This window comes from Benincasa hispida, chromosome 10 (assembly GCF_027475165.1).
Source record: "Benincasa hispida cultivar pf3 chromosome 10, pf3_genome.v1.1, whole genome shotgun sequence".
NCBI lineage: Eukaryota > Viridiplantae > Streptophyta > Magnoliopsida > Cucurbitales > Cucurbitaceae > Benincasa > Benincasa hispida.
The window spans coordinates 36,956,838-36,982,944 of NC_143487.1; the positions used below are offsets into that span (position 1 = coordinate 36,956,838).

A 26,107-nucleotide genomic window follows, 5' to 3' on the forward strand; every position below is an offset into this window, starting at 1 on the left:
CCGAAGCATTCCTACACTCATGATCTTGAAGAAAATAGCGACATCACTATACAACAAATTTGTTCGAAGGGTAACCTGGCAAACTTATTTACAAAGGCATTACCAACCGCAACTTTTAAAAAATTGGTGCACAACATTGGAGTGCGGTGACTCAGAGATTTTAAGTGATGTTTTCATGAGGAAGAATACATATATTGTATTCTTTTAGGAGTATGTATTATATGAAATATATACTCTTTTTCCTTTACTAGGGGTTTTTTCCATTGGGTTTTTCATAGTAAAGTTTTAACTAGGCATATTTAATAATATATAGGTATCTAAGGGAAAGTATTATGAATATTATAATAAAAAATAAATGTTCATTGCTTAGTGTCTCAAAGGTCATGTGTCACCATTCATGTTGGTTATGTGCCTTGTAGTAATTTATGTTTGGTGTCCATGTAAGTCCACATTCTACTTGCCACTTTGCTTATAAATATTGGCATTTGATGGATCTTAAAATGATATATTCATTGGTGAGAAATCTATCCCAAGTTCCACTAAAATTTTTCATTGTCCAATTTTATAATTTTAATTTTAATTTATTTAATATTATTATATTATATTTTTCATATCCATATTCCCGCTCAAATTCGTAACACAAACAATTTTTTATATAAAAAGATACCAAATTATTTTTCTTTATGAATATCCCTTTTCATGAAAGAAAAATAAAAACTTGACGGTAGGGTGGCCTTCACATGTAGGCAAAACTCAACAGGCGCACGCATATATATCCATAAATCCGGAACAAAGTCAAATTCCATTGAAACTATCAATAAAAAAAAATGGATTTTCTCTCTGCTGTCCTTCTTCTCTGTCTCGCTTTCGTTTTTCTGCTGCAACTCAGAACCCGCCGGCGAAATCTGCCGCCGAGCCCACCGTCAGCTCCGATTATTGGCCATCTCCACCTCCTACAACGTCCAATCCACCGGAACTTCCAAAACATCGCCGCCAAATACGGACCCATTTTCACTCTCCGATTTGGATCTCGCCTTGCTCTTATAGTCTCTTCACTCCAAATAGCCCAAGAATGCTTCACCAAACATGACCTCATTTTCGCCAACCGCCCGCGTATGCTTTCCGGAAAATACCTTGGCTACAACTACACCACCATGGCTACCGCCTCTTACGGCGACCATTGGCGGAGCCTCCGCCGCCTCACCGCCACGGAGATCTTCTCCCCGACGCGCCTCAACGCGTCTCTCGGCATCCGGAAAGATGAAATCCGGCGATTGTTACTTAAACTCCATTCGGAATCGTTCGCTAAGGTGGAGTTGAGATCAATGTTTTCGGAACTGAGTTTCAACATCGTGATGAGGATCGTGGCCGGAAAAAGGTACTACGGCGAGAAGGTTTCCGATGAGGCAGAGGCGAGGGAGTTCATAGAGCTTATGGAAGATGTTTCGCGTCATGGAGGAGCTTCGCAATGGGTGGATTTCATGCCGATTTTGAAATGGTTTGGGTTTGGTGGATATGAGAAGAGTTTAGCCAAATCGGCGATATGGGCCGATCGATTCGTGCAGGAATTGGTTGAAGAAAGACGGAATCAGAAAGTATTGGGAAGAGAAGAACAGAGTTCTCTGCTTCATCGGCTTCTTGAATTGCAGCTCTCTGAACCCGAATCTCACACCGATCAGATCATCAAAGGGATCGTTCTGGTTAGTAATTCAATCTCCTCTTGTTCAATCTAATCGGTTTTTTCTTATCATTCTTTGATTTTTCATAGTGCGAGACTGAAACAGAGTTCATCCAACTTGATGAATATTGTTAACTCAATGAAGTAGTAAATCACATAAAGCGAAAGGAAAGGGGAACGGAAGAATCTCGTTCACTTTTCTAACTTTATTAACTTAGTCAAAATACCGTCAAGCTTTTCTACTCTAAAATGTCTATTTTATTCCCTTCTAATTTTAATCTGACACTTAATTTACTAAGAAAGTTCATAACAATGTGTCATAAATTCGTTTTAAAATATTGTCTATAAAAGTGAGTTACTCGTGCACATGATTCAAAATTTTGGCCTAAAATGTTAAAAAAGCGCACACACACACACAAAAACTTTTAAAGGGGAGCAAATCTCGCTTTATCGGGTCAAATATACGATTATATTATCTCAATAACAATTGTGTTAAAATGTTACCAATAAGAATCAAGATGACCACTTTTTAATACTAAAAAGTATCATTTTAAAAGTAATGGATTAAAATGAATAGAAGTTGGAAATGAACCAAGCGAAATAAATATTTAACCCAAGTTTGACTAGTTTAAATTTTGAAGGTTTGAACTAAGGCTAGATTTACCAAACTATAATGAAAATTAGTGTAATCATAATGAAATTCTATCGATAGATCAATTGTAGTGAGCCTAAATCGCAGACATAATTAGATTGTTTTTTATCGCGTTTATTTAGAATTACTAATATGTCATATTCATAGTTACTATTATCATTACTGTTCGACTCTAAGTAGTAATAGTGACAGAAACAATAAAGGTAAGGGTAACAGTAAATATGGTAGATTTGTAATTCTCATACAATTACAATAACAATCTTTATAACGATAACAAAGGTAGTGGGTCCACGTAATTTTCAAGCACGAGATTGAACACCTTTTGTTCGATCACCTTTTGTTTCATGATTAGATTGCACAATTTAATTATAGATTTGGAGTTGGGTTCCACAGTTCATTATGATTATGGAACACAGCTAAACAACAACAAACATAATCAATTGGGTCCATTTTTTACATTTTCATTGATGGATTACATTTCACCTTGGATAAATGTGACGTACATTAACTACAATATGACTAGATGTAGGCCTAATGAGTTATATTAGAATTTTATTCTCTCTTTGTTGCTTGAATTGTGTGTGTTAGGTTTAGTTTCCAAGTATTTAATAAAACATTCTTGTGTAGGTTTTGTTGCGTGCGGGAATAGACACGTCATCTGTGACCTTGGATTGGATAATGACTGAACTACTCAACCATCCCGGGGTATTAGCCAAAGCCAAAGCTGAGATAGACACTAAGATCGGTCAAGATCGACTCGTGGAGGAAACAGATATCGCCAACCTCAACTACCTTCAAGCCATTATTTCTGAAACCTTTCGATTGCACCCTCCAGCCCCAATGCTCCTCGCACATTATTCCTCTGCCGATTGCATTGTCGCAGGCTACAACATTCCACCTGGCACGATGTTGTTGGTCAATGCTTGGGCAATTCATAGAGACCCGAAGTTGTGGGACGACCCAACGAGCTTCAGACCTGAGAGATTCTTGGGGGTAGGGAATGAGTTGCAGGCTAACAAACTCATTCCTTTCGGAGTTGGAAGGAGGGCTTGTCCTGGAGAAATTATGGGTTTACGTGTTGTAGGATTAACTTTGGGTCTATTGATTCAATGTTATGAGTGGAAAAATGTTGAATGTGAAAACGTAGACATGTCTGAAAGTGGAGGTATCACCATTCTCAAAGTGAAGCCTTTGGAAACCATGTGTAAATCCCGCCCAATTATGGATAAAGTTCTATCAAACGGTTTGGATTAAGTTTTACGTACCAAGATTTGGTTACAAACCTCTCTTGTTGTATACAAGGCTTGAATAAAATAATGTTATTTCTACCTGATCATTCTTATTCTTATATATGCTTGCTCTATATTTTACCGACTTGAATATAGTTCAACTCTTAAAATCTAAAGATATCTTTCGAACAATTCAAAATTTTAACTATTGTCGAGCTTTTATTTATATTTGGATTCTTCAATCCTATATATCTATATAGGAGAGCAAAAAACCCTTTTTAAGGGTATTATCCTTGTACCTTTATCATTTGGACAATAATATCCTTATGCTTTCATATAATACATAAACCACCCATCACATATATCAAAAAACCACCATTAAAAGTCCATTAAACAAAAACCCATCCCCACTATTAAAACCTATGGACCAACAAAAACCACACTTATTTACTGTTTGGGGTAAATAGATGAATTGTTCCCTTAAGGACTAATTTTGGGTCTTGAACAATGAGGATCCTCACTCTCTCATTTGCAAGAAAGTGGTCTAGTTATAGTGGAACTCAGTGAAAATCCGACTGACATCGTCCCTTACGATCCGACACATGCTATTCCAGAGGACGTGATGAATAAGTTCATGGTATAGTTGTCCAGCATGAATATGAGTCCTCACTGACCAGGTACAAACATCGTCTTCAAGAGGAATTGCACGACAAAGGAGTTGTTCTAGGAGCTAACACGTGACAGTTTTTGGGTTGAGAATGACGTAAATGAACATCCTTTATTACTTTTGTATACTTGTTATTTTCTATTTCCATTCTTTGACTGAACTTGCAAATTACTGATACTTAATTCCATATTCTTGTTTCTCTGCCAGAAGTTTATTAGCCGACTGGAGATATGTGAACATCGATTCACGACATTGCCACATGGCATATTGGTATGTAGCACGTGTCAATTATCGAGTATGGTGGATATAGCATTTGTCGAGCGTCGTCGTACACCGTGCATCGAGTATCGAGTAACTCATCATCGAGGAGCGACTGACAAGTCAGTGAGGATCGAATTCCTTGGTAGTGGCAAGCACACAGGGTGGATTCTGGGGCGAAGTGATAAAATCACACGTGGATGATACAAGCAAAAAATCACCTTCCATTTCTTTTTCAACAGGTGGCCATTTTTCATTTGGGCCTCCAATAGCACCATAAAAATGCTATTTTCCTTTCTTAATTTGGGCTCGTTCGTTAATTTTACATGTTTATTGTGCTATTTTGTAGGTAATTGGACAACTAAGGGACAATACAAAGCATCGGAGTCAAAACGGAACGTAAATGAGTCAAAATGGAGCTCCAAAGCATCAACCATAAAAAGAAGAAGGATAAGACAAATTAATATCTTCAATATGTTATTTTATAAGTATTAAGAACTCAAGAGGTAGAACCAAATATTAAGGAGCTAACGGAGTTGGAACGGACCAAATTGGAGCTCTAACGAAGCAACTAGATCAAAAGAAAGAAAAGACGCTTGAAATTACAAAATTGCCACTGAGCAGAGCACAGAGCTACGCTCAATGACAAAATTGTGTCTAAACAGAGCACCATGGAGAACGAATTTTCACTCTAGGGTGGCGATACGGAAATTTAGAGAGCACAGTCGGTGCCCTGACACTTTTATATAACCCATTTTCTTCACTTTTAGGTCATTCTCTTTGGGCTTTCAGCCCCCAATTCGATTTTCTCCTCTCTTTTTCTCCTTTCCTCTGTAATTCTTCATTCTTGGGTGTATTTTATTATTGTAAAGCTTATCTTGGATCGATTTTGTGGCCAAGGTAAGTATAGCTTAGGTCTTGGTGAAACCCATGGATCTATTGTGTGGATTTTGATTCTTATTTATATTTCTCTTTGGTTTTCTGTGGTTCTTGAATGTGTTTAAATTTCTATGCATAGTTTTGTGATTGGATTGATCACCATCATATTTTCTTTGTTAGACTAGAGATAAATGCATCTTATGAATGAATCTCATTAAGGCAAAATTCCTAACATGCTTGATTGAATTTCTAAATTGACTAGAGCAATTATTTTTGTGACATTCATATTATTCAAGAACAAAATTGATTATTAACTAGGCCTTTTTATTTATTAATCGTCTTAGTAAGAACCCATTAAACTTCTATAGACTAATTAAAAAGTAGATAGGATAGATGTAAGATTTCTATGAGCATTTGAACCCAATTAATCGATCATTTGTTTTAATAAGTTATTAATTAGTAATTAGGACGCTTGTCATGGTTATCCGGGCAAATTAACAAACATTAAGTCAAGAGAGATAATCCTTAATAATCCTTATGATCAATTGAACATTAGGCGGATCCTAAGTCCTTAGCTAGGCATTTATTTATTTTCCATACACTTTTACTTTCTTACACTTTAATTTTCCACAATTTACATTTCGCATTTTATTTTCCTGCCAAACTAAACCACAAAACTCCCATTTTTACTACTTTCCATAAACCGGTTTAACTTAGAGAAGTTCTATATTAGGCTCTCTGTTGTTTGACCCTAGACTTGCAGCTTGTGCTACTCTCTAGTATAAGTAGTTGGTTCGATGAATTATAACTTTTATTTGTTTAGTGAGGGTTCGTGGGTGATAACAAATTCCAAGCTAACAAATTGGCGCCATTTCCGGGTAGCCAGTAAACTTCTCTTTGTTAAATTTGTTGTAAACTTTAAAAACCCTAAAAATATTTTTCTTTTCCTTTGTGTCTACTTGTTTTATCATGACAGATTACAACCGATGAATCTATAATGCACTTCTTGCGAAGCAAGCAGCTCAACGAGATTTTTGGAAGATGAGGTAAGAGAAATTCGTGAGCTTAAAAGCCAAGTATTTGTGCTTACCTCTCTGGTTTGAGATTTTTTTTGCTAGGTAATTGCAGGTTGTGAAGGAATGCCAAGTTTTCTCACTTCAAGGGCATCGATCCAAAGCATGTTCTCAACTTTCGCGTGGCTCTATGCACAATGCCTATCCCTTTTGTGAGTTTCCTAGCTCGATCTCAACGTCGATGCATGCTCCTTTTGTCCACTCAGGTAAGTCTTTAGAGGATCTGTTTAGAGAGCTTTCTAACAACTCTTATAAGTTTCGCAAGAAATCTCGCATAGGCAATAAGAGTTCTCGAGCTTTCAATAGGATAACTTCTATTCTAGATATGAGGCTATAACTAATCTTTAGAGTCTGAGTAACCTGGTTGCTCAGATGGCTAAATCAGTTGGGAAGTGAGATGAGCCCTTGTTACAGCCATCCTTTGAGACTACCGAGTTGAGTATAAATGTGTAATTGATGTCGACGAACACATTGAGCAGCTAATTCCTCACACTTCAAGCCAATGTATTGAAGGAAATCGTGCACGAGGATTTTCATGAGCAGCGGAAAGATCATTCTAAATTACAATCATATATGAACTTTACAAATTACAGTCATAAAAAGAAACATATGGTTATGCATTCATTACAGAAATTACGACATGACAATACAAATGATCAAGGAGAAACTCTCTACACATTTGTAAACTCATCACCAAGGTCCTTGATCACGAACGCTCGAACACAGCAACCTCAAACGCTCGTCCAACACAAATTCTCGAACACAACAACCTCGAACGCTCGTCCAACACGACCGCTACACTACACGAATACCATGCACTCGAATTCAACAATCACCTCGGTCACGAACACCCTAACAGCACGCACGGCCTCCACAGAACCTTGATGGTGTCGAGTTGAGTATGACACCACCAACAAGGCTACCTTGGTATTCTCGGTGTGAGAATCTAGAAGGTGGGCTCTATATGGATTTGGTTTGAGGCAGAAGACGGAGGAATCAACAATCGTGTAAATGATTAAGCAAGTGGGAGAAGGCTGAACCTATCATATAGGTCGATGCCAATCGTTTAGCAAAAGCTTAGTGATCTTCTAGCAAAAGCTAAGCAATCGTTTAGCTCATCGCTTAGTTGCGTGTCTATCGCCTACAAATACTACACGATCATTTAGCTTGCTCCAATTGTCGCTTAGTAAATCCCTTTTACTTGACAACTTCAGTGAGATGATTTTCGGAGAGAGAAAAATCTCAAAGTCACAAAATTTAACATTACTAAAATTAGAAAAATAATTTTCGTTTTATCTCACGGTTACTATGAAACCAGCAATAACCTCCCATTCAATTGGATATTAGTGAAAAAGAGTTAATTATCCAATAATTAATATTATTATAAATATAAATGATAATCAACTTATCAAATTATATTTATAACCTATAGTTTTAATATTTCATCTCATGAAACATATAAACTATAGCTCTTTTTCTATTCCTTGGTACTTAATGTAAATCTCATTTACATTAATCCTCTACTAGATGTATCTCACACCATACCAATCATATCATATATAATCGAATTACCTCTTGTCAATTTGAACATTTCAAATCAACACCAAGAATGGATCCTCAACTGAATCCATTGAGCTACCAAGGAGACCTCATGGACCTGTAGCTCGAAGCTCCAACGGTACGTGAATAACTGACTAAACTCTTTAGTCATGAGATCCACCATCCGTTAACTGCCAGCCACTCCACTAAAGACTGACAACTGAACTTTTCTTACTACATATATATTATGTATCTATCTTAATCAATCAACAGTGCAACAACCCTTCATAGATCGCTCGTAAGTACAGCTGGGCAAATAACCGTTATGCCCTTGTAGTTACATCTAACTCCTTAAGTCCCACTGATCCCTCTAATGAACATAGAGTCCTCTCTTCCAAAGAGAAGCTGTGGTCACTATGTTCAAGCCCTAGAATCAGCCCTTAAGGGAGTAATCTCTCTACTTATCCCTGCTTTAGTAAAGAAGTGAATTCCATCTTGTGGATTGAGTTCCCAGTTCCCAGATCAGACAAGTCTCCAAAAAGGTAGGCATGTTGAGTTGGCAATCTGGCCACTCTCACACATACTAATCAAAGGACCGCCTTCAAAGGCAGGAGTTCCCAAAACACTCAGGATTGAGGTCGTGTCACCTATGGTCATTTAGGTGAGATGTAAATCTCTAGTATCAATGGTGTTATATACAAAGTCTAGTCATCTCGTGGTCCAGTCTTATACAAACTCTTTGTATAGGACACCCCCACTCGCACGTCTTCACATGAATGGTCAGGATCTACCATCTGTAGTAATTTATAACAATTGCAAACTTCTACAAAGCGGGTCGTATCCGTAGTGTCACCAGGATCAGGTATCCCACCTTAATCCTTATACTACAGACCTATTTAGGTTAATACTTAAGTCATGATTCACTTGTATATCACATATACATGTTTAAGTTTACATAAGATAACCAAAGAGCTTTGTTTATTAGATATGAGTAAATGCCAGAATGAAATAACAATTATTTTATTCATCAAACAATGTGTATCATTACAAACAACGAGACTCTAGGAGATTTAAGACACTAATCCCAACAGATATGATGTTGGATTGTTTAATGTGTGAACTTGTTAATTGTTTTTCTCAGTGTGAATAGGAGTCTATTGAGTCTCACCTAGAGACTCAATCCCCCTTACAAGTTAAGGACGACCGAGCCCTTAACTTGAAGATTCCATGCCCACACTGGAAAACCGACAAGAGCCATCCACTATTTATATTACTAAGGCCGAGTTTGCTGAGGAGTTATGTTTGTCAAGTGATGATGAGAATGCATACCCTATGTCGTGCTAAGAACAAGTATGTGAGGTTAAGTATGAGCTCGAGCTTTATCTTGAAGAGCCTCAGGTGATAGAGTTAGAGGCTGTAGATCTTTATCATTTCTTCCCTCTGGCATCTCTTTTATTTTTTAATATTGCTCATCCTTTCCTCACGAGTCAGAGTTTTATTTTCAGTTGAGTCAATTCTTGAGTCTTTTATTTCATTTTCTATTTCTTTTATAAATTTAAAAATCCAAAAATATCTGTCTAGTCCTTTCAATGCAGGAGCACTTGTTAGGCTTTGCAAGCTTTATTGACTCAAGCAAGAAAGGCCTAGAAAAACACAAGAATTTTTACGTGACTTGATAGGCGAATCTCATCGAATATAGCGAAGCTAAATATGTTGCACTACCTAAAGGAAACCAGGAGTTTTAATTTACTTGCTTTATAGTTTAGTTGTTTTTTCTTTTGTAGTTAATTAGTTTTTTCTTTTCCTTTTCTTACATGTCTAAGGAAAAGGAAAAGCTTTTGAGGGAAATTCCCTGTTATCCCCTACGCTTCCATATTCAGGGGACTTTCTTTATTCCCCTTAAATTTGTTCCCTACTCTTGATTTTTACTACTATACATTGGGGACACTGTATGTTCTAAAAGTTGGGGGTGGTTTGGATTTTTCTTGCTTTCGTGTTGATGCATATCTGATAGCACAAAAAACGTGCTATCTTCTTCTCCTTAATTCGGGATCTTAGGCTATTTAATGAGTTTAATTGATGTTTTTATATGTCTCGAGTGTACGAAAGGTTGAATAAGGTGTTCAGTGTGAAAAAACGATAACATAGCCAAGTTGGGAGCTAAATTGCACAAAGAGAGAAAAAAGCTCGATAAATTACAAATTTTCCCCAGTCGGAGCGTTGCGACGCTCAAAAGGAGTGTTGTGTAATGCTCAAAGGTAGAAGCGTTACATTTTCGTGAAGAAAGAGCAATGTTGCAATGCTATGAACATCAGACGGAGGCACGCACGCTATCTTGCACAACATTGCAACGCTGCGATACCTGCTTTATATCGTGTTTTCTGTCCGAAACGTTAGGCTATCATGACATTTTCCATATTTTCACTTGCTTTCTTCTCATTTCGACTATAAACTGTAACTTCTTGCCATTTTTATCATCTTAGGGCCTGATTATTGATTTTGGAGTATGATTTGTGGCTAAGAGGTAAGTGCTTAGCTTGGGTCTTGTAGTTTATTCCCATTCCTTCTTCATTCTTGAGACTTTGGGTTGTATTCTTGTTGGGATTGTTACGAATTTTAGAGGTTTCATCTTTGAATTTATTCTTCAATCTATCTTGCATGGGATAATCTGATAAATTAGCCTAATTTGTAATCATTAGGTAGTTAATCACCTAGAAGCAAGTAAGTTTGTGAAGTCAATTTGGGATTCCGTTTGACAAACATTACTTTCTAATCTAGATAAATCTCACTTGAATAGTTGGTTAGATGATGGAAATTAATTATTCGGCTTAGCATGCCTTAAACTTAATTCTTGTAAATTTATTGACTAATGGAGCATTCTTGCTCATTTTATAAATTAACTTGATCTTAAGGACTACCGATTAGGATTCTAAAGAAGTAGGATAAGTTCTAATTGGAAAATCTCAAAATAATTTTATGATTAAGTCCATGATAAAATTAAAAGGAATGCAATAAACTAAGCCGACCCAAGCTAAGTATTTGTTTCGATTGATAAATTTTCACACTAAAGTTCACTTAATTCACTCCATGCATTTAATTTACTCCGCATCATTTTGATTTGCATGCAATTTACGTTAATTATCTTCACAAACCCCCCTCTTACTTACATCCTATTAATTTCAAGGTTAAGAAATATAAATCGGCTCTTTGAGGATTGACTTCGTATTTCCCTTGCTATATTTAGTAGAGTAAGGCAGGAATATTAATTTGGGTGCGATACAACCTAGCACATAGTATTTCACCAAATTTTGGCGCCATTGTCAAGGAGCCTACAAATTTCTTAATTTTGAGGCTTATAGTTTCTTTTTTGGTAATCCGTTTTCTCTTTTTGATTCATGATCGACACTCCCGAAAGTTCTAGACTGTTATACTTTGCTAAAATTTACTGGAAGGAGCGAAGAACCAGAAAAGAGAGGAAACAACAAGCTCTGCGTGAAAGAATATCTGTGTTGAAGAAACATCAGAAGAAGAGTTTGAAGGCTGAATTTAAAACTTGTGAGTGTTGTAAAAAAACTTTGGAGACTTATGTAAGACTTGTGAAGAAACACCATACTTTTTCGAGATTTTAAAGTCTTTAGATTATGTTCTGTATTGGGATACTTTGTTTAAGGATGCATACTTCCCCTGTAAGACTTGTGAGCATTGTCAAAAAATTGGAGGTCTATCCTATAGGAATGAAATGCCCCAAGTCCCCATTCTTTTTTACAAGGTACTTGATGTGTGAGGCATAGATTTTATGAGACCTTTCCGTTCCTCTTGTGGGTTTAAGTATATTTTATTGGCAATGGACTATGTTTCATGAGTGGAAGTAAAGGCCACTGTTATTGATGATGCTAATGTTGTTGTAGGGTTCTTAAAGTCTAATATCTTTTGTAGGTATGGCTTCACCAAAGCAATCATAAGCGATCAAGGATCACATTTCTGTAATTGAGTCATCGCCTCTTTGCTGAAAAAGTATGGTGTACAACATCGTATTACCATCCCATACCACCTTCAGATGAATGGGAAAGCGGAAGTGTTGAACAGAGAAGTGAAAACCATTCTGGAGAAAGTGATCAACCCAGGAAAAAAGATTGGCGCCTTCGTCTTGACGATGCTTTGTGGGCTTACAAAATGGCCTTCAAGACCCCTATTGGGATGTCTCCCCATAGGATGGTCTATGGAAAAGCTTGTCATCTTCCAATTGAGATTCAACATAAGGAATATTGCGCAGTGAAACAGTGTAACTTGAACCCTGAGGCAACTAGTGAGGCCATACTTTTGCAGCTCCAAGAATTGGAAGAGCTCAAGTTGGAATCATTTGACAACTCTTTGATCTACAAAGAAAGGACAAAATAATTTCATGATCGAATGATCACGCTCAAGGAGTTCCAGGTAGGGCAAAAAGTTCTTTTATATAATTCTCGTTTGAAATTTATGCCTGAAAAATTCTGATCCAAGTGGCTTAGGCCATTTGGCATTTCTCACGTTTACCCTTATGGTGCAGTTGATATTATAAATCTTGAGACAGAGAAAATTTTAAAAGTGAACGGGCATAGGATGAAGGTCTTTCATGATAGAGAGTCTTTAGGCTTCTTTGACATCGCCTATCGGTTAGCCTCGTTGGTTTGTCCTTCTTGGAGGTAGCTAGGCTTTAAATTTACTTGCTTTCCTAGATAGATTTTATTTTCGAAATTTTTCCTTTATCATTAAGCCTAATATTTTCTATCATTCTCAAATTTAAGATTGCTGGTGGAGAAGAACTGATTTGAGTGACCCAAATCCTTCCTTCACTCCATTACTTAAGGAAGTTTTCTGATCCATCGTGCTCTATTTTCAATCATATTGAGGACAATGTGAGCTTTAAAAGTTTGGGGTAGGGTGTTTAGATTTTGGAACATCTTTTTTTCGTGATAATATTATTTGGGGTCCTTGAGCACTGTGCCCGAACTATGTTTTATGGTGCATGCTGGTTTGTTGTTGAAGGAAATCAGATATGAGGATTTCCATGAGTAGCGGAAGGATCTTTCCAAATTTCAATCATATATGAACATACACAATTACAGTCACAAATGGAAACAATAGCCTATGCGCAAAACAGAAATTACAACATGCTTCTCTAAAGATCAAGGGCAGGAATTAACATACCTTTGAAGACTCATCTTCAACACCCTTGGTCACGAATGCTCGAACAATCAGCAACACTGTAACACTCGAACGCTTGAACACCACGACCACTCGGATCACAAACACAACAAATGCAATGAACAACCACCACAGAACCTCGACTGTGTCGAGTTGAGTATAACACCACCAAAAAGGTTACCTTGGTATTCTCAGTGTGAGAATCTAGAGTGTGGGCTCTATGTGGACTTGGTTAGAGGATGAGACCGGAGGAAGAACAATCGTGTAAACGATTGAGCAAGTGGGAGATGTCAAAGCCTATCGTATAGAAAGATGCCCAATCGTTTAACAAAAGCTATGCGATCGTCTAGCTAAAGCTATGCGATCGTTTAGCTCATCGGCTAGCTGAGTGTCTATCGTGTACAAATACTCCATGATCGTTTAGTCTCTCCAAGCTGTCGTTTAGCAAATCTAATTCTCTTGACAGACTTTCCGTGAGTAATTTTTGAGATTTCAAATCAACATTAACTAAATTTAGGAAAACATTTTTCCTTTTATCTCACAATTACTATGAAAACTACCAATAACCTCCCACTCAATTGGTTATTAGAAAAAAAGAGATAATTATCCAATAATTATTTTATAAATATAAATGATAACCAACTTACCATACTATATTTATAACCTATAGTTTTAATATTTCATCTCATGAAACATATAAACCATAACTCTTTCTATTTCATGGTCCTTAATAAAAATCTCATTTACATTAATCATCTACTAGACATATCTCATACACCATACCGATCATATCATATATAATTGAAATACCTCTTGTCAATTTGAACATTTCAAATCAACATCAAGAACTCATCCTCAACTTGAATTCATTGAGCTACCAAGGGGACCTTATGCACCTGTAGCTCAAAGCTCCAATGGTACATGAATAACTGACTAAACTCTTTAGTCACAGGATTCACCATCCGTTAACTGCCAGACACCCCATTAAGAACCGTCAACTGAACTCTCCTTACTACAGATATATTATGTATCCATCTTAACCAATCAACAGTGCGATAACCCTTCACAGATTGCTCGTAAGTACAGCTGGGCCAATAACCGTTATGCCCCTGTAGTTATATCAACTCCTTAAGTACTACTGATCCCTCTAATGAACATAAGTCATAGTTCTCTTGCAAAGAAAAGGTGGCCATTTTGTTCAAATCCTAGAATCAGAGCAATTTATCTACTTACACCTGCTTCGGGGAAGGAGTGAATTCCATCTTGTGTAATTGAGTTCCTAGCCCCTAAATCAGACAATCCTAAAAAAGGTAGGCATGTTGAGTTGGAAATTTGGCCACTCTCACCCATACTAATCAAAGGACCACCCTCAAAGGCAGGAGTTCCCAAAACACTCAGGATTGAGGTCATGACACCTATTTTCGTTTAGGTGAGATATATGTTTCTAGTATCAACAGAGACGAATCATCTCGTAGTTCGGTCTTATACAAACTCTTTGTATAGAACACCCCCGCTCGCATGTCTCTACAAGAATGGTCAGGATCTACCATCTGTAGTGGTTTACAACACTTGCAAACCTCTACAAAGCGGGTCGTATCCATAGTGTCACCAGGATCAGGTATCCTACCTTCATCTTTATACTACATACCTATTTAGGTTATCACTTAAGGCATGATTCACTTGTATATCTCATATACATGCTTAAGTTTACATACAATAACCATGGAGCTTTGTTTATTAGATATGAGTAAATGCTAGAATGAAATAACGCTTATTTTATTCATAAACAATGTGTATAATTACAAACAACGAGACATCGGGAGAATTAGGACACCAATCCCAACAGTTGTTTGCCTTGTTGTTTTATTCCTTGCCATGACTAGCCTATGACACACTCATATGAATTGTGTTTGCATGAGAATAGGTCGAAAGAAAAGATTCATGATTTTTTAGGCATTTTCGAAATTTCTGCTTGATCTTTTTCATGCATCTTTAAGCCCTTTGCATATCTATCTTGACTCTTGCTTGCTTAGGATTGAATTATGAGGCCATAGGTTTGTTGTCACTTCGAAAGGCCTCAGTGATGGATATTAGTTTTTCCAAGGTTCATTTAGTAATGCATGTTTTGAGATGTAGTCAATTGACATCACCATTTACCCTAATGGAAAAAAAAATGAAAGAGGTGGGAATAAGGAGAGGTTAACTCCTCTTCCTCAAGGGTAGATTAACCTGGGGTGAATATTGTTGGAGGAAATAATTCTTGTTTTGTTGATGCGTCGACGGTCATGCACTGATCATGCGTTGATAAAAAGAATATGTGTTAATAGTATATGCGATGAGCATGTGTTCCTGCCACAAGTTTTCTTGCTCTCTCACCAAGTATAATGAGAATGAAAGTTTCTCAGGATGATCCGAGGTCGAACACGCGGACTGCAACTAAAGGATGTTTGTAGAGTAATGCATTTGAGGCCGTGAATAAAAATAAAAAGAAAGAAGTACATTAGCTATGCACTACTCCTACTCCTAGCTAAACAGACTGGGCAATTGAAGTTTGACTATGAGAATTGGTAGAGATGCGGTAACTATTAATGCATAATGAGATGCATGGAGAAGTAGAGTTGAGGGGAAATTTCGACAAGTCATTAAGTTTGGTCGCAAGGGTAATCCCAGCTCGCCATATTAACGTATCGCACCACATGCTTATATCTCTATAATGCATGGTTGCGTTGAGCATAAGATTATTCCTGTCTTTAGGAACACTACTTACTTTCCTTATTGAGTTCCACTACTTACCCTCTCGGGTAGTTGGTTATAGCTACTCAGCTCATAAACAAGCATTTCGATAGCCTTGCACTAAGCAAAGACGATTGACTCATTATACTCACGTAATGCACACCTCTCGGTGGTTTGCTACATGCTTCATATCTCTATGCCGCAAGATTGAATATGCGATAACCCTTGCAAACTGCACTTAACTCATTGTGATTATAAAGACGAAGAAGATGATGAAAATGATGTTGAAGGAATTAAAGAGATGCATTGTTTACAAAATGTATTAATGTCTTAAGCCAAAATACAATACAATAAAAAGGTGAAAAGAGAGCTGGAAAGCTAGATATAGGCAATCTCTTGCTTCCATCAGATGTATGTCAATGCTGGCGATGGTGCAATGGATTGGTGGTGGAGTAGTCTCTCTTGAGTTCTATCTCCAGCGAAGCTCCGGGGGTTGTGGGAATGAAGAACTCTCAAATACTATCTGCTCATTCTCTCGTCTGTTATCACAAGAATCTGCCTAAGACAGAGACCCGGATGCCTTGATTTTGGGGTCCAAGGCTCTATTTATAGAGCCAAATGCTGACAACTCTGATAATCACGCTCTGATTAGCCACCATCACTGATGCGATAGGTGAGAATGTCAGTGTTGCATCATGGTCAGCGATCAGAAAGCATGTTAGAATATCTACTGTACGATTTCAGAAATCCCGAGGCATGTGTTCATATTTGGTTCTCATAAAGGATCAACGCATTCCACCCACTCTTTCCCATCATACTTCTATCATGGTTATGACTGTAGTTGCAGCAGTGCATATAATCAACTTTTCTTCATTGAGACCAGCGCATGCGGTCGACTCCTGCGATAACTACAAAATAGACATTTTGACGCAAGATAACGCATGATATAGGGTTAGCGAGAATTTTCAATGCTGATTAATGCAAGCTCATATTTCCACATGAATCCTTAGTAATATTAATACATATTCTGCTCATCAACCCTCATAATTCTAAGTAAAAGGCTGCAATAGCTTGTATTTTTACAAGCTATCACACCCCCAAATTTAGAATCATGTTTGTCCTCAAGCATGTCTTATATTGAGGAAACTCAAAACTTGCCCTTTGTCTTTTCCTCTATGCTGACCACTTCTCATAATATAATTCACTTGCACTTATAACTTAGGTAGTAGCACTCTTCTCAAACGTAGCCACTTCTTCTAAGAAATATTTTCTAAGTTTAATTCTGACAAGCCTCCACTCAAAACTTTTTACTTACCGGAGACAACTTTTCGTTTAGCTTTTTACAATGCGATTGTTCAAAACGATTCAAAGCTTTGCGACTCATTATTAGATTTAAGGCATTGAACCTGGCTACACTCTTCATTTTGGCTTGCCCTCACGGGTGTCATGCAGGCATCCAACTTCGGTTGCATGCCATATTCAACTCAACTTTTATCCTAGCTAAATTTAATTTGCGTCAAACAGAGGAGTTGTTATTATGCGTTGATTCTGGTCACCTACTTTCATTTTGGCTTACCTGCATGGGTGTCATGCAAAGCGTCCAACTATGAGTAGATACCTTTCACAACTTAACTCTTATCATCTCGCCTTTGCATTGACAACGGAGTTTTTATTAGAATCGTTATTATTATTATTATTTTTATGAAGCATTATCACAATGTTTATATTGAATGCATTTGCTCAACCGATCCCACCCCCAAATTTAGAGAGTGGTAGGGTCCTTGCCAAAAAGCCAAAGACAAACTTGTTTAGAGATGCGGTAAAAGAGGTTTAAGTAGAGGTTTGCACATAATAAAACTCTAGATTATCAAAATTTAAAGAAGATACTAAAGCGAGGTGAGCCATGCGATGTTTAGTTGGTGGATTTAGTGAATTTACATAAGTATCATCATGGATGCTAATTTAACAATGCAAAAGAAGGAAAGCAGGCAAAAGAGAATTTCAAAAGGGATAACGCGTGAAAGATAACAAGAAAAGAAAGATGCGAGCAGAGTGTCGATTGCGTCATTACTTTGAATTCATGTAGAAGAATTAATCATGTGTTGAATAAGGGAGAGAATTCTTCTTTCGAAATAACACACCTAGAGGAAATTATTATGGCACCAAAAAGGAGCGATCGCAACACCACATCCAAGAAAAGCAGCCGCAAATCCAAAACGACAATAATCAAAGAAATAAACTAAAGTTAACTAGGAAATAAAAGTAAAGATAGAGTAAAAGACGTCCCTGGAGAAATTGGAGTGAAATCACCACAAGGACTCTTCTATGTACGGGATCGAACTTGCCTACTCAGGTTAAGGAACTCATTGTCTCGACCACCAGAGCTTCCAGCATTCATTGGCTGCATGGTGGTTACCATGCTCCTAAGAATGCTTCCAGCTCATGCGACAAACATCCTTTCAATCTCAGGGTTAATATTGAATTCGGGCACAACACCTTCACCCAAATATTGTTTGCAACTTGGTCGCACAAGCCACAATACACCTAAGACCAAAGGGTGCTTGCAAAAACACAAAACTTAAACAAACTATTAGATGTCAAGTCCCCGACAACAGCACCAAAAACTTGTTGCAGGAAATAATTATTTTTTTTTTTATGCGTCGATGGTCATGCACTAATCATGCGTTGATAAGAAGAATATGCATTAATAGTGTATGCGATGACCATGCGTTCCTGCCATACGTTTTCTTGCTCTCTCGCCAAGTATAACGAGAACGCAAGTTTCTCGGGATGATCCGAGGTCGAACACGGGGACTTGCAATTAAACTATGCTTGTAGAGTAATGCGTTTAAGGCGGTGAATAAAAATAAAAAGAAAGAAGTACATTAGCTATGCGCTACTTCTACTCCTAACTAAACAGACTGAGCAATTGAAGTTTGACTATGAGAATTGGTAGAGATGCGATAACTATTAACGTGTAATAAGATGCATGAGAAGTAGATTGAAGGGAAATTTTGCCAAGTCATTAAGCTTGATCGCAAGGGTAATCCCAGCTTGCCACACTAACGCATCGCACACGGTGGTCAGAAACATGCTTATATCTTTATAACACATGGTTGGATTGAGCATAAGATTATTCTTATCTCTAGGAACATTGCTTACTTTGCTTAGTGAGTTCCACTACTTACCCTCTCAGACAGTTGGTTATAGCTACTCAGCTCATAGACAAGTATTGTGATAGCCTCGCACTAAGCAAAGAGGATTGACTCACTATACTCACGTAACGCACACCTCTCGGTGGTTTGCTACATGCTTCATATCTCTAAGCTACAAGATTGAATATGTGATAGCACTTGTAAACTGCACTTAACTCATTATGATAATAAAGACGAAGAAGATGATGAATATGAGGTTGAAGGAATTAAGGAGATGCATTGTTTACAAAATGTATTAATATCTTAAGCCAAAATGTAAGACAATACAGAGGTGAGAAGAGAGGTGGAAGGCTAGATGTAGGCAATTTCTTTCTTCCATTAGATGTGTGTCAAGGCTGTCGGTGGTGCAATTGATGCGTGGTGGAGTAGTCTCTCTCGAGCTCAATCTCCAGTGAAGCTCCAATCATCAATCGGAAAGGTTATGGGAATGAAGAACTCTCAAAGACTATCTGCTCATGCTCTCGTCTGTGATCACAAGAATCTACCTAAGGCAGAGACCCAAATGCCTTGATCTTGGGCTCTAAGGCTCTATTTATAAAGCTAAATGCTGAAAACTTTGATAATCCTGCTCTGATTAGCCACCATCACTGATGCGGTAGGCGAGAATGTCAGTGTTGCATCATGGTCAACGATCAAGAAACACGTCAGAATATCTACTGTATGATTTTAGAAATACCAAGACATGCATTCATACTTCTATCATGGTTATCACTATAGTTACGACAATGCATGCAATCAACTTTTCTTCATTGAGATTAGCGCATGCGGTTGACTCCCGCGATAACTAAAAAATAGACATTTCGACGCAAGATAATGCATGATATAGGGTTAGAGGGAGTTTTGAGTGCTGGTCGGCAAAAACTCATTTTTCCACATGAATCCTTAGTAATATTAACGCATATTCTACTCATCAGCCCTTATAATTCTAAGTAAAAGGTTGCAATAGCTTGTGTTTGTACAAGTTATCAATTATGACATCCATAATTTCCCTGTGAGCTAAAGTACCCTAGAAGAATGAGTACGCTTAGGCACTTTTGAAAGAAAGTCGGCCCGTAGTTGGATGTCTTTCACGTAACCCGTGTGGGCAAGTCAAAATGAAAGCAGTATTCATTGATAGAGTTTTCTCTCCATTTGAAAGAAAAAAAATGAAGAGAAAAATGAAAAAAAAAGGAAGAGAAAAAAAAGTAATAAGGATGATGAGTAGATCGATTTTTATCACTCCAATTTAATGACATTGGAACTTTGAGCATAGGAAACCTAATTCCAGATCTTTCGAGCTAGAGTAGGGAAAACGAATTGGGGATTCATAGGGCTATCCCGGGTTTGCTCATGTTAAAAAAAAAAAGATAACTTTGTGCTTATACATGCATGACAAAGCTTGAAACAAATTTTCAAATTTGTCTTGAAATAGTTGAATGCTTTTTGATTGCCTAATCTCTTGTATGTATGATTCTAGTTGACTGTTGAGGTTTGAGTAGGGAACATTGTAGCTTGATAAATTGATTACTTTTGTATGATTGCTTGTTCTACCTTGCTTGAGCACGATCAAGAGTTAAGTTAGGGGTGTTTGATAGCATAAAAAATGTATCATCTCTCTCTCCTTAATTCAGGATTGTTAGGCTACTTAATGAGTTCAATTGATGTTTTTATAGGTCTTGAGTGTACAAGAGGTTGAATAAGGCGTTCATTGCAAAAAGACGATAAAACGGCCAAGTTGAGAGCTAATTGCACAAAGAGGGAAAGAAAGCCGAGAAATTACCAATTTGCCCTAGTCGGAGCATTGTGATGTTCAAAAGGAGTGTTGTGCAACGCTCAAAGGCAGAAGCATTATATTTTCGTGACGACAGGGCAGCGTTGCAATGCTATGGACATCAGATGGAGGTGCCCGCACTGTCTTGCGCAGCACGAGACTTGCTTTATATCGCGTTTTCTATCTGAACGTTAGGTTATCACGCCGTTTTTCTCACTTGATTTCTTCTCCTCTTGACTGTGAATTGTAACTTCTTTCCATTTTTATCATCTTATAGCTTGATTATTGATTTTGGAGTATGATTTGTGGCTAAGAGGTAAGTGCTTAGCTTGGGTCTTCTAGTTTATTTCCATGTCTTCTTCATTCTTGAGATTTTGGGTTTTTAGAGGTTTAATCTTGAATTTATTGTTGAATCTATCTTGCATGGAATAATCTGACAAATTAGTTGTGTTATTATGATTGGTTGCTTTGATTAGCCCTAATTTGTAATCGTTAGGTAGTTAATCACCTAGAAGCAAGGATTAAATAAGTTTGTGAAATCAATTTGAGATTCCATTTGATAAGCATTACTTTCTATTCTAAATAAATCTCACATGAGTAGTTGGTTAGACGATGAAAATCAATTATTCGGCTTAGCATGCCCTTAAACTTAATGCTTGTTATTTTATTGATTAGTGGAGGATTCTCGCTCATTCTATAAATTAACTTGATCTTAAGGACTACTGATTAGGATTCTAAGCAAGTAGGTTATGTTCTAATTGGAAAATCTCAAACTAATTGTATGATAAAGTCCATGATAGAACTAAAAGGAATGGGATAAACTAGGCCAACCCAAGCTAAGTGTTTTGTTTTGATTGATAAATTTTCATACTAAAGTTCACTTAATTCACTCCATGCATTTAATTTACTCCACATCATTTTAATTTTCATGCAATTTACGTTAATTATCTTCACAAACCCCCTTCTCCCCCTTGGTTACATCCTATAAGTTTCGAGGTTAAGAAATCTAAATCGACTGTCTGAGGATCGGCTTCGTATTTCCCTTGCTATATTTAGTAGAGTAAGTCATGAAAATTAATTTGGGTGCAATACGACCTAGCACATAGTATTCTACCAATATTTGACAGTCTTTGAGCATTTAAGCTCGAATTTGTTTGATTTTGAATGTTTGTTTTCTTTGTTTCTTGTGCTCGTTATTAGGACTGTTGATGATACACTCATTTAGGATCTTGCTTGTTTGAGATAATGTAGTAAGAAAATAAACATAGGTTTTTTATCGTCATAGTAAAAACCCGCTAAACTTCTATAGACTAATTGAACGTAGGTAGGATAAATGTATGATTTCTATGGGCTCATGCACCCAATTAATCGATCATTTGTTTTAATTAAGTTATTAATTTGTAATTAGAGCGCTTGTCGTGGTTGTTCGGACAAGTTGATGAGGCACAATAAGTCAAGAGAGATAATCCTTAGTAATCCTTATGATCAATCAAAGATTAGGCGGATCCTAAGTCGATAGCTAGGCATTTCTTAACTTCTCCTACACTTTTACTTTCTTGTACTTTAATTTTCCGCAATTTACATTCCATATTTTATTTTCCTGTCAAACTAAACCACAAAACCCCCCATTTTTACAGCTTTCCATAGACTGATTTAACTTGGAGACATTTTATATTAAGCTCCATGTGGTTCGATGACTTGCCATTTGTGCTACTTAGTAGTATGAGTAGTTGGTTCAGTGAATTATAAGTTTTATTTGTTTAGTGAAGGTTTGTGGGCGACAACAAATTTCGAGTTAACAAATTGCCCAAATTGAGGCCGTCCATACAAACCCTTACTATTTCATGAAAAGCAAATAAATGACCACCTCCCTAAAATCTCTCTTTTATCTCTCTCCTATCATATATGATTTTCCATCTTCTACCTGTTCGCCATAAGCTACAAAAATAGAGTTTCGTTTACCATTTTTTCATTACCAATTTAAAACTCATTGTTAGATGATGTGAATGTGAATTGAGACACTTCAAAAGTAGAAGAAGAAAGTCATACTTGCATGGTTAGAAAATATCTTTTTGAGTTTTTTTGGAAAGACACTCTTAACATTTTTAATTTTCTTTTAATTTCTGTTTTTAATTATTATTTTCGTTTTATTGTATTCTAAAAAATTAAAGGAAAAAAAGTTTTTACTTTTAGTTCTCTTTCCTTATTTGTAAATCTCATTCATCTTGAAAATACTTCTAACAGGAGCATAGAATGCAAATGTCACATCACACTCGTCTTAAGTTTCATTGTATGGTGCTATTTGTTTTACAATTGTCAATTAAAGTGTAAATTCATTTTATATAACCTATATTTTAATACATACTTTTTATCAATATATACAAACATAAGTATATGAAAATTTTGAATATGGAAAACTATAAACAATTATATTAATTTATTTTTTAAAAGTTAAAATGCTACGTGACTTCATGATTTAAAAGACTAGTATGTATATATATTAAAAATTGTTAACTCTAAATAAAACTAAAAAATATCTAATAATCTAACTTAAATTTTAGGGGATCATAACTTCCATTGAACTCAAAACTAGGATAAATTAAATCATCCCATCCTAAAAAGAAAAAGAAAGAAGAAAGAAGAAAGGAAACATTCATCTCTTTCAATAAACTTTTCATCTAAAATTATTACCAAATCAATGTTCTACAATAATTTCAAAATAATAATAATAATAATAAATAACATCCAACATTATGCCAAAAAAAAAAAAAAAAAAAACCTTTCACAAGCAAATTAGCTTACAGACACCCTTACCCAAACATAAAAGATATGTCCAACTTTTTGGTTCCAATGTAGATTTCAATATGAAATCCAATTAAGACTGAACTAGCAATGCTAGTTCAATTCATGTCAGCAATACAGCCAGACTGTGGCTGCATACTATCCTCAAGCATCAAAACTTGAAATCGAGTTCGAAATACAATTTTACAATTTTAAATCCTCGTTTTGTATGTCAAGAGTATACAAAATGGCTAGCCACATTGTTTCATTTCTCCATGGTTAGAGCGAGGAACCTTCGCTTCGATTGGGCTTTCGGGATCTGAATATCAAATCATGATCATCAAAGTTTGGGAGCCAGTCATTAGTTGCAGGATTGCCTTTGTAGCCACCATGAAGATGAACCCTCCCATTTGCAACATCAATAAACTCAGTTTCAGTGTTGTTAACATGGACTCCATTTTGTCCTCCTTCATTCCCTACCTGTATGAATCCACTCCCTGTCTGCTCCCTCCAAAATCATCACTAAAATCCTTAATAATGAGGATTTTGTAGAAAAATAAGAGAAAATATTTATACAAATAACAAAATCTAATTATAATTGTGATAGACATTATTATCAATGTCTATTACAATTAGACGTTGATAGAAATCTATCAGTGTCTATCAGCGATAGAAGTTGATAGGAAGTTGATAGAAATCTATAGTTAATACTATCAAAGTCTAGTATTGGTAGAGGTTGATAGAAGTCTATAAGTATCTATCAGTGTTTTTTTAGTGTTTTTTTGCTATTTCTATAAATTTTTAGTGAAAATTTCTCTCATAATAATAGTAAACGATTACTTAATAATTCATAAAGTTAATAAGGTGTCGTTTGATATCTATATGAATTTGAAAATTTTCACCTTAAACACTACCTCTCGGGAGATGGTTTTGTTTTCTACCATGCAAATATTATCCAAACCCAAATAGCAATCTGGCCGAAGTATTAGTAGATATAACACAATAATAATAATAGCAAAAGAATTTGCAGATATAACAAAATTTTGATTAGACCCTTCTAGACCATTAGTAGACCCATATTTCTAGTAGGAGTCTATCACTAATAGGAGTTCATAGACTATCACTAATATAGTTTGTTATATTTGCAATTCTTTAAAATATTGCTATATCCCTAAAAATACTCTCCATTGCAATAAAAAAAACCAAATGATTATGCTAAAACTTTTGAATTTTCCTATCAGATTCTTAAACTTCAAAAACATATGTATTTTGTTTCTAATTAGTCTATAAAATTCAAAACCCTTAGATAAAATTTTGAAACTATCAATAAGTTCCAACATTTTATGGTATTTACCACAAAATTGAAAATTATTCACCACAAAATTGAAAAGTTCAGAGAAACTCTGCTTTTTTTTTTTTTTTTTTTTTTTAAAAAAAAAAAAAAAAAAACCCTTTAAGCCTCATCAACATTTGACAAAGAATCTAACGATTATAGAGTCCGCATTAACCTTAATACAAACCACGATTCTCATTAAAAACACTAAACGAAAGGGGAAAAAAAGTAGTAAAAGAAAAAGAAAAACCTTATGATGGCGTTTTTCAATGGAATTCAACTCCTTGTAATACTCTGTCTCCACATAGTCCTCCTGCACCAACGAATCCCCAACTCCCAAGCGTAAAACCTGTAAAGATTCCTCAAACATTCATACCCAGATCACGATTAAAAAACAAACGTAAAAAAAATCGAGGAATACATGAGATTGGGACTGCAGGTTTCGGAGCTTATCGAGCTCAGGAATAGCCTCGACTGAGTTGATTCCAGATGGGTTTTGTGGCGACGAATCGGATTCGCTTCGGCTCGGTTTCATCGGCCGCTTGGGGGCGGTGGAATCGAACTGGGCTCTGATCTGATCGGTGATTCGCATCTGCTCTTCGTCGCACAACACGACGTCGCTCCGGCTCGGCTTGCTCGCCGTGGACCGCCGCGCCGCCATGGTGATGGTTTTGGTCTGGGATTTTTTTTGGTGAGGCGGTGGTTTAAATACTATATTGTGGGGACAGAGGCCGACCGGGAAACCATGGGCGTCGAAGTCTTTGGATTTGAATAGGGATGTGACGTTTTGGTGGGCTTTCATTTTGGATGTCACCTGGTTGTCCACAATCTTGGAGTTGAAGGGAACTTTTAGAATTGGGCTCTATCAGGGTCCTATAAATATGGTGTAATTAAACCGGAAAATTAGGGTGTCAAGTTAAAAAAATAGCTAAAAATAGAAATTTATGATTTTTGGTTAAATTGAGTCAGCATACTGATGAAATTCCATTGTATTAATCAATTTTATCCCTACAATTACACTAATTGCCAATATTGTTGTAGTCTATCTCTTCATACACACCTGTTTCCAGCGTCAAGATTTTGGTTGTTGGGATTTTTTTCTTTTTTTTTTTTCAATTTTCAATGGAGATATTTTA

General features: G+C 36.4%; 2 protein-coding genes across 2 annotated transcripts; one reads left to right on the forward strand and one right to left on the reverse strand.

Moving 5' to 3' along the window:
• The first annotated feature begins 778 nt into the window (after positions 1 to 778).
• LOC120088769 (cytochrome P450 81Q32-like) lies at positions 779 to 3,666 on the forward strand. Its single transcript, XM_039046204.2, has 2 exons — positions 779 to 1,700; positions 2,958 to 3,666. Exons 1-2 carry the CDS (start codon positions 828 to 830, stop codon positions 3,582 to 3,584), a joined length of 1,500 nt encoding a protein of 499 aa, XP_038902132.1. The 5' UTR covers positions 779 to 827; the 3' UTR covers positions 3,585 to 3,666.
• A 19,851-nt stretch (positions 3,667 to 23,517) lies between these two features.
• Positions 23,518 to 25,816, reverse strand: LOC120088588 (uncharacterized). Its single transcript, XM_039045989.2, has 3 exons — positions 25,393 to 25,816; positions 25,222 to 25,320; positions 23,518 to 24,139 (listed from the first exon to the last, which is right to left on the reverse strand). Exons 1-3 carry the CDS (start codon positions 25,771 to 25,773, stop codon positions 23,918 to 23,920), a joined length of 702 nt encoding a protein of 233 aa, XP_038901917.1. The 5' UTR covers positions 25,774 to 25,816; the 3' UTR covers positions 23,518 to 23,917.
• Between the last annotated feature and the right edge of the window lie 291 nt (positions 25,817 to 26,107).

Bases quoted from the DNA above. Each gene is read 5' to 3' on its own strand.
- LOC120088769 (XM_039046204.2), top strand. From the start codon at position 828: ATGGATTTTCTCTCTGCTGTCCTTCTTCTCTGTCTCGCTTTCGTTTTT. The intron at 1,701-2,957 runs GTTAGTAATTCA...ATTCTTGTGTAG, and splicing joins TCATCAAAGGGATCGTTCTG to GTTTTGTTGCGTGCGGGAAT.
- LOC120088588 (XM_039045989.2), bottom strand. From the start codon at position 25,773: ATGAAAGCCCACCAAAACGTCACATCCCTATTCAAATCCAAAGACTTC. The intron at 25,321-25,392 runs GTATTCCTCGAT...GAATCTTTACAG, and splicing joins ACCTGCAGTCCCAATCTCAT to GTTTTACGCTTGGGAGTTGG. The intron at 24,140-25,221 runs GTTTTTCTTTTT...TGGAGGGAGCAG, and splicing joins TTGAAAAACGCCATCATAAG to ACAGGGAGTGGATTCATACA.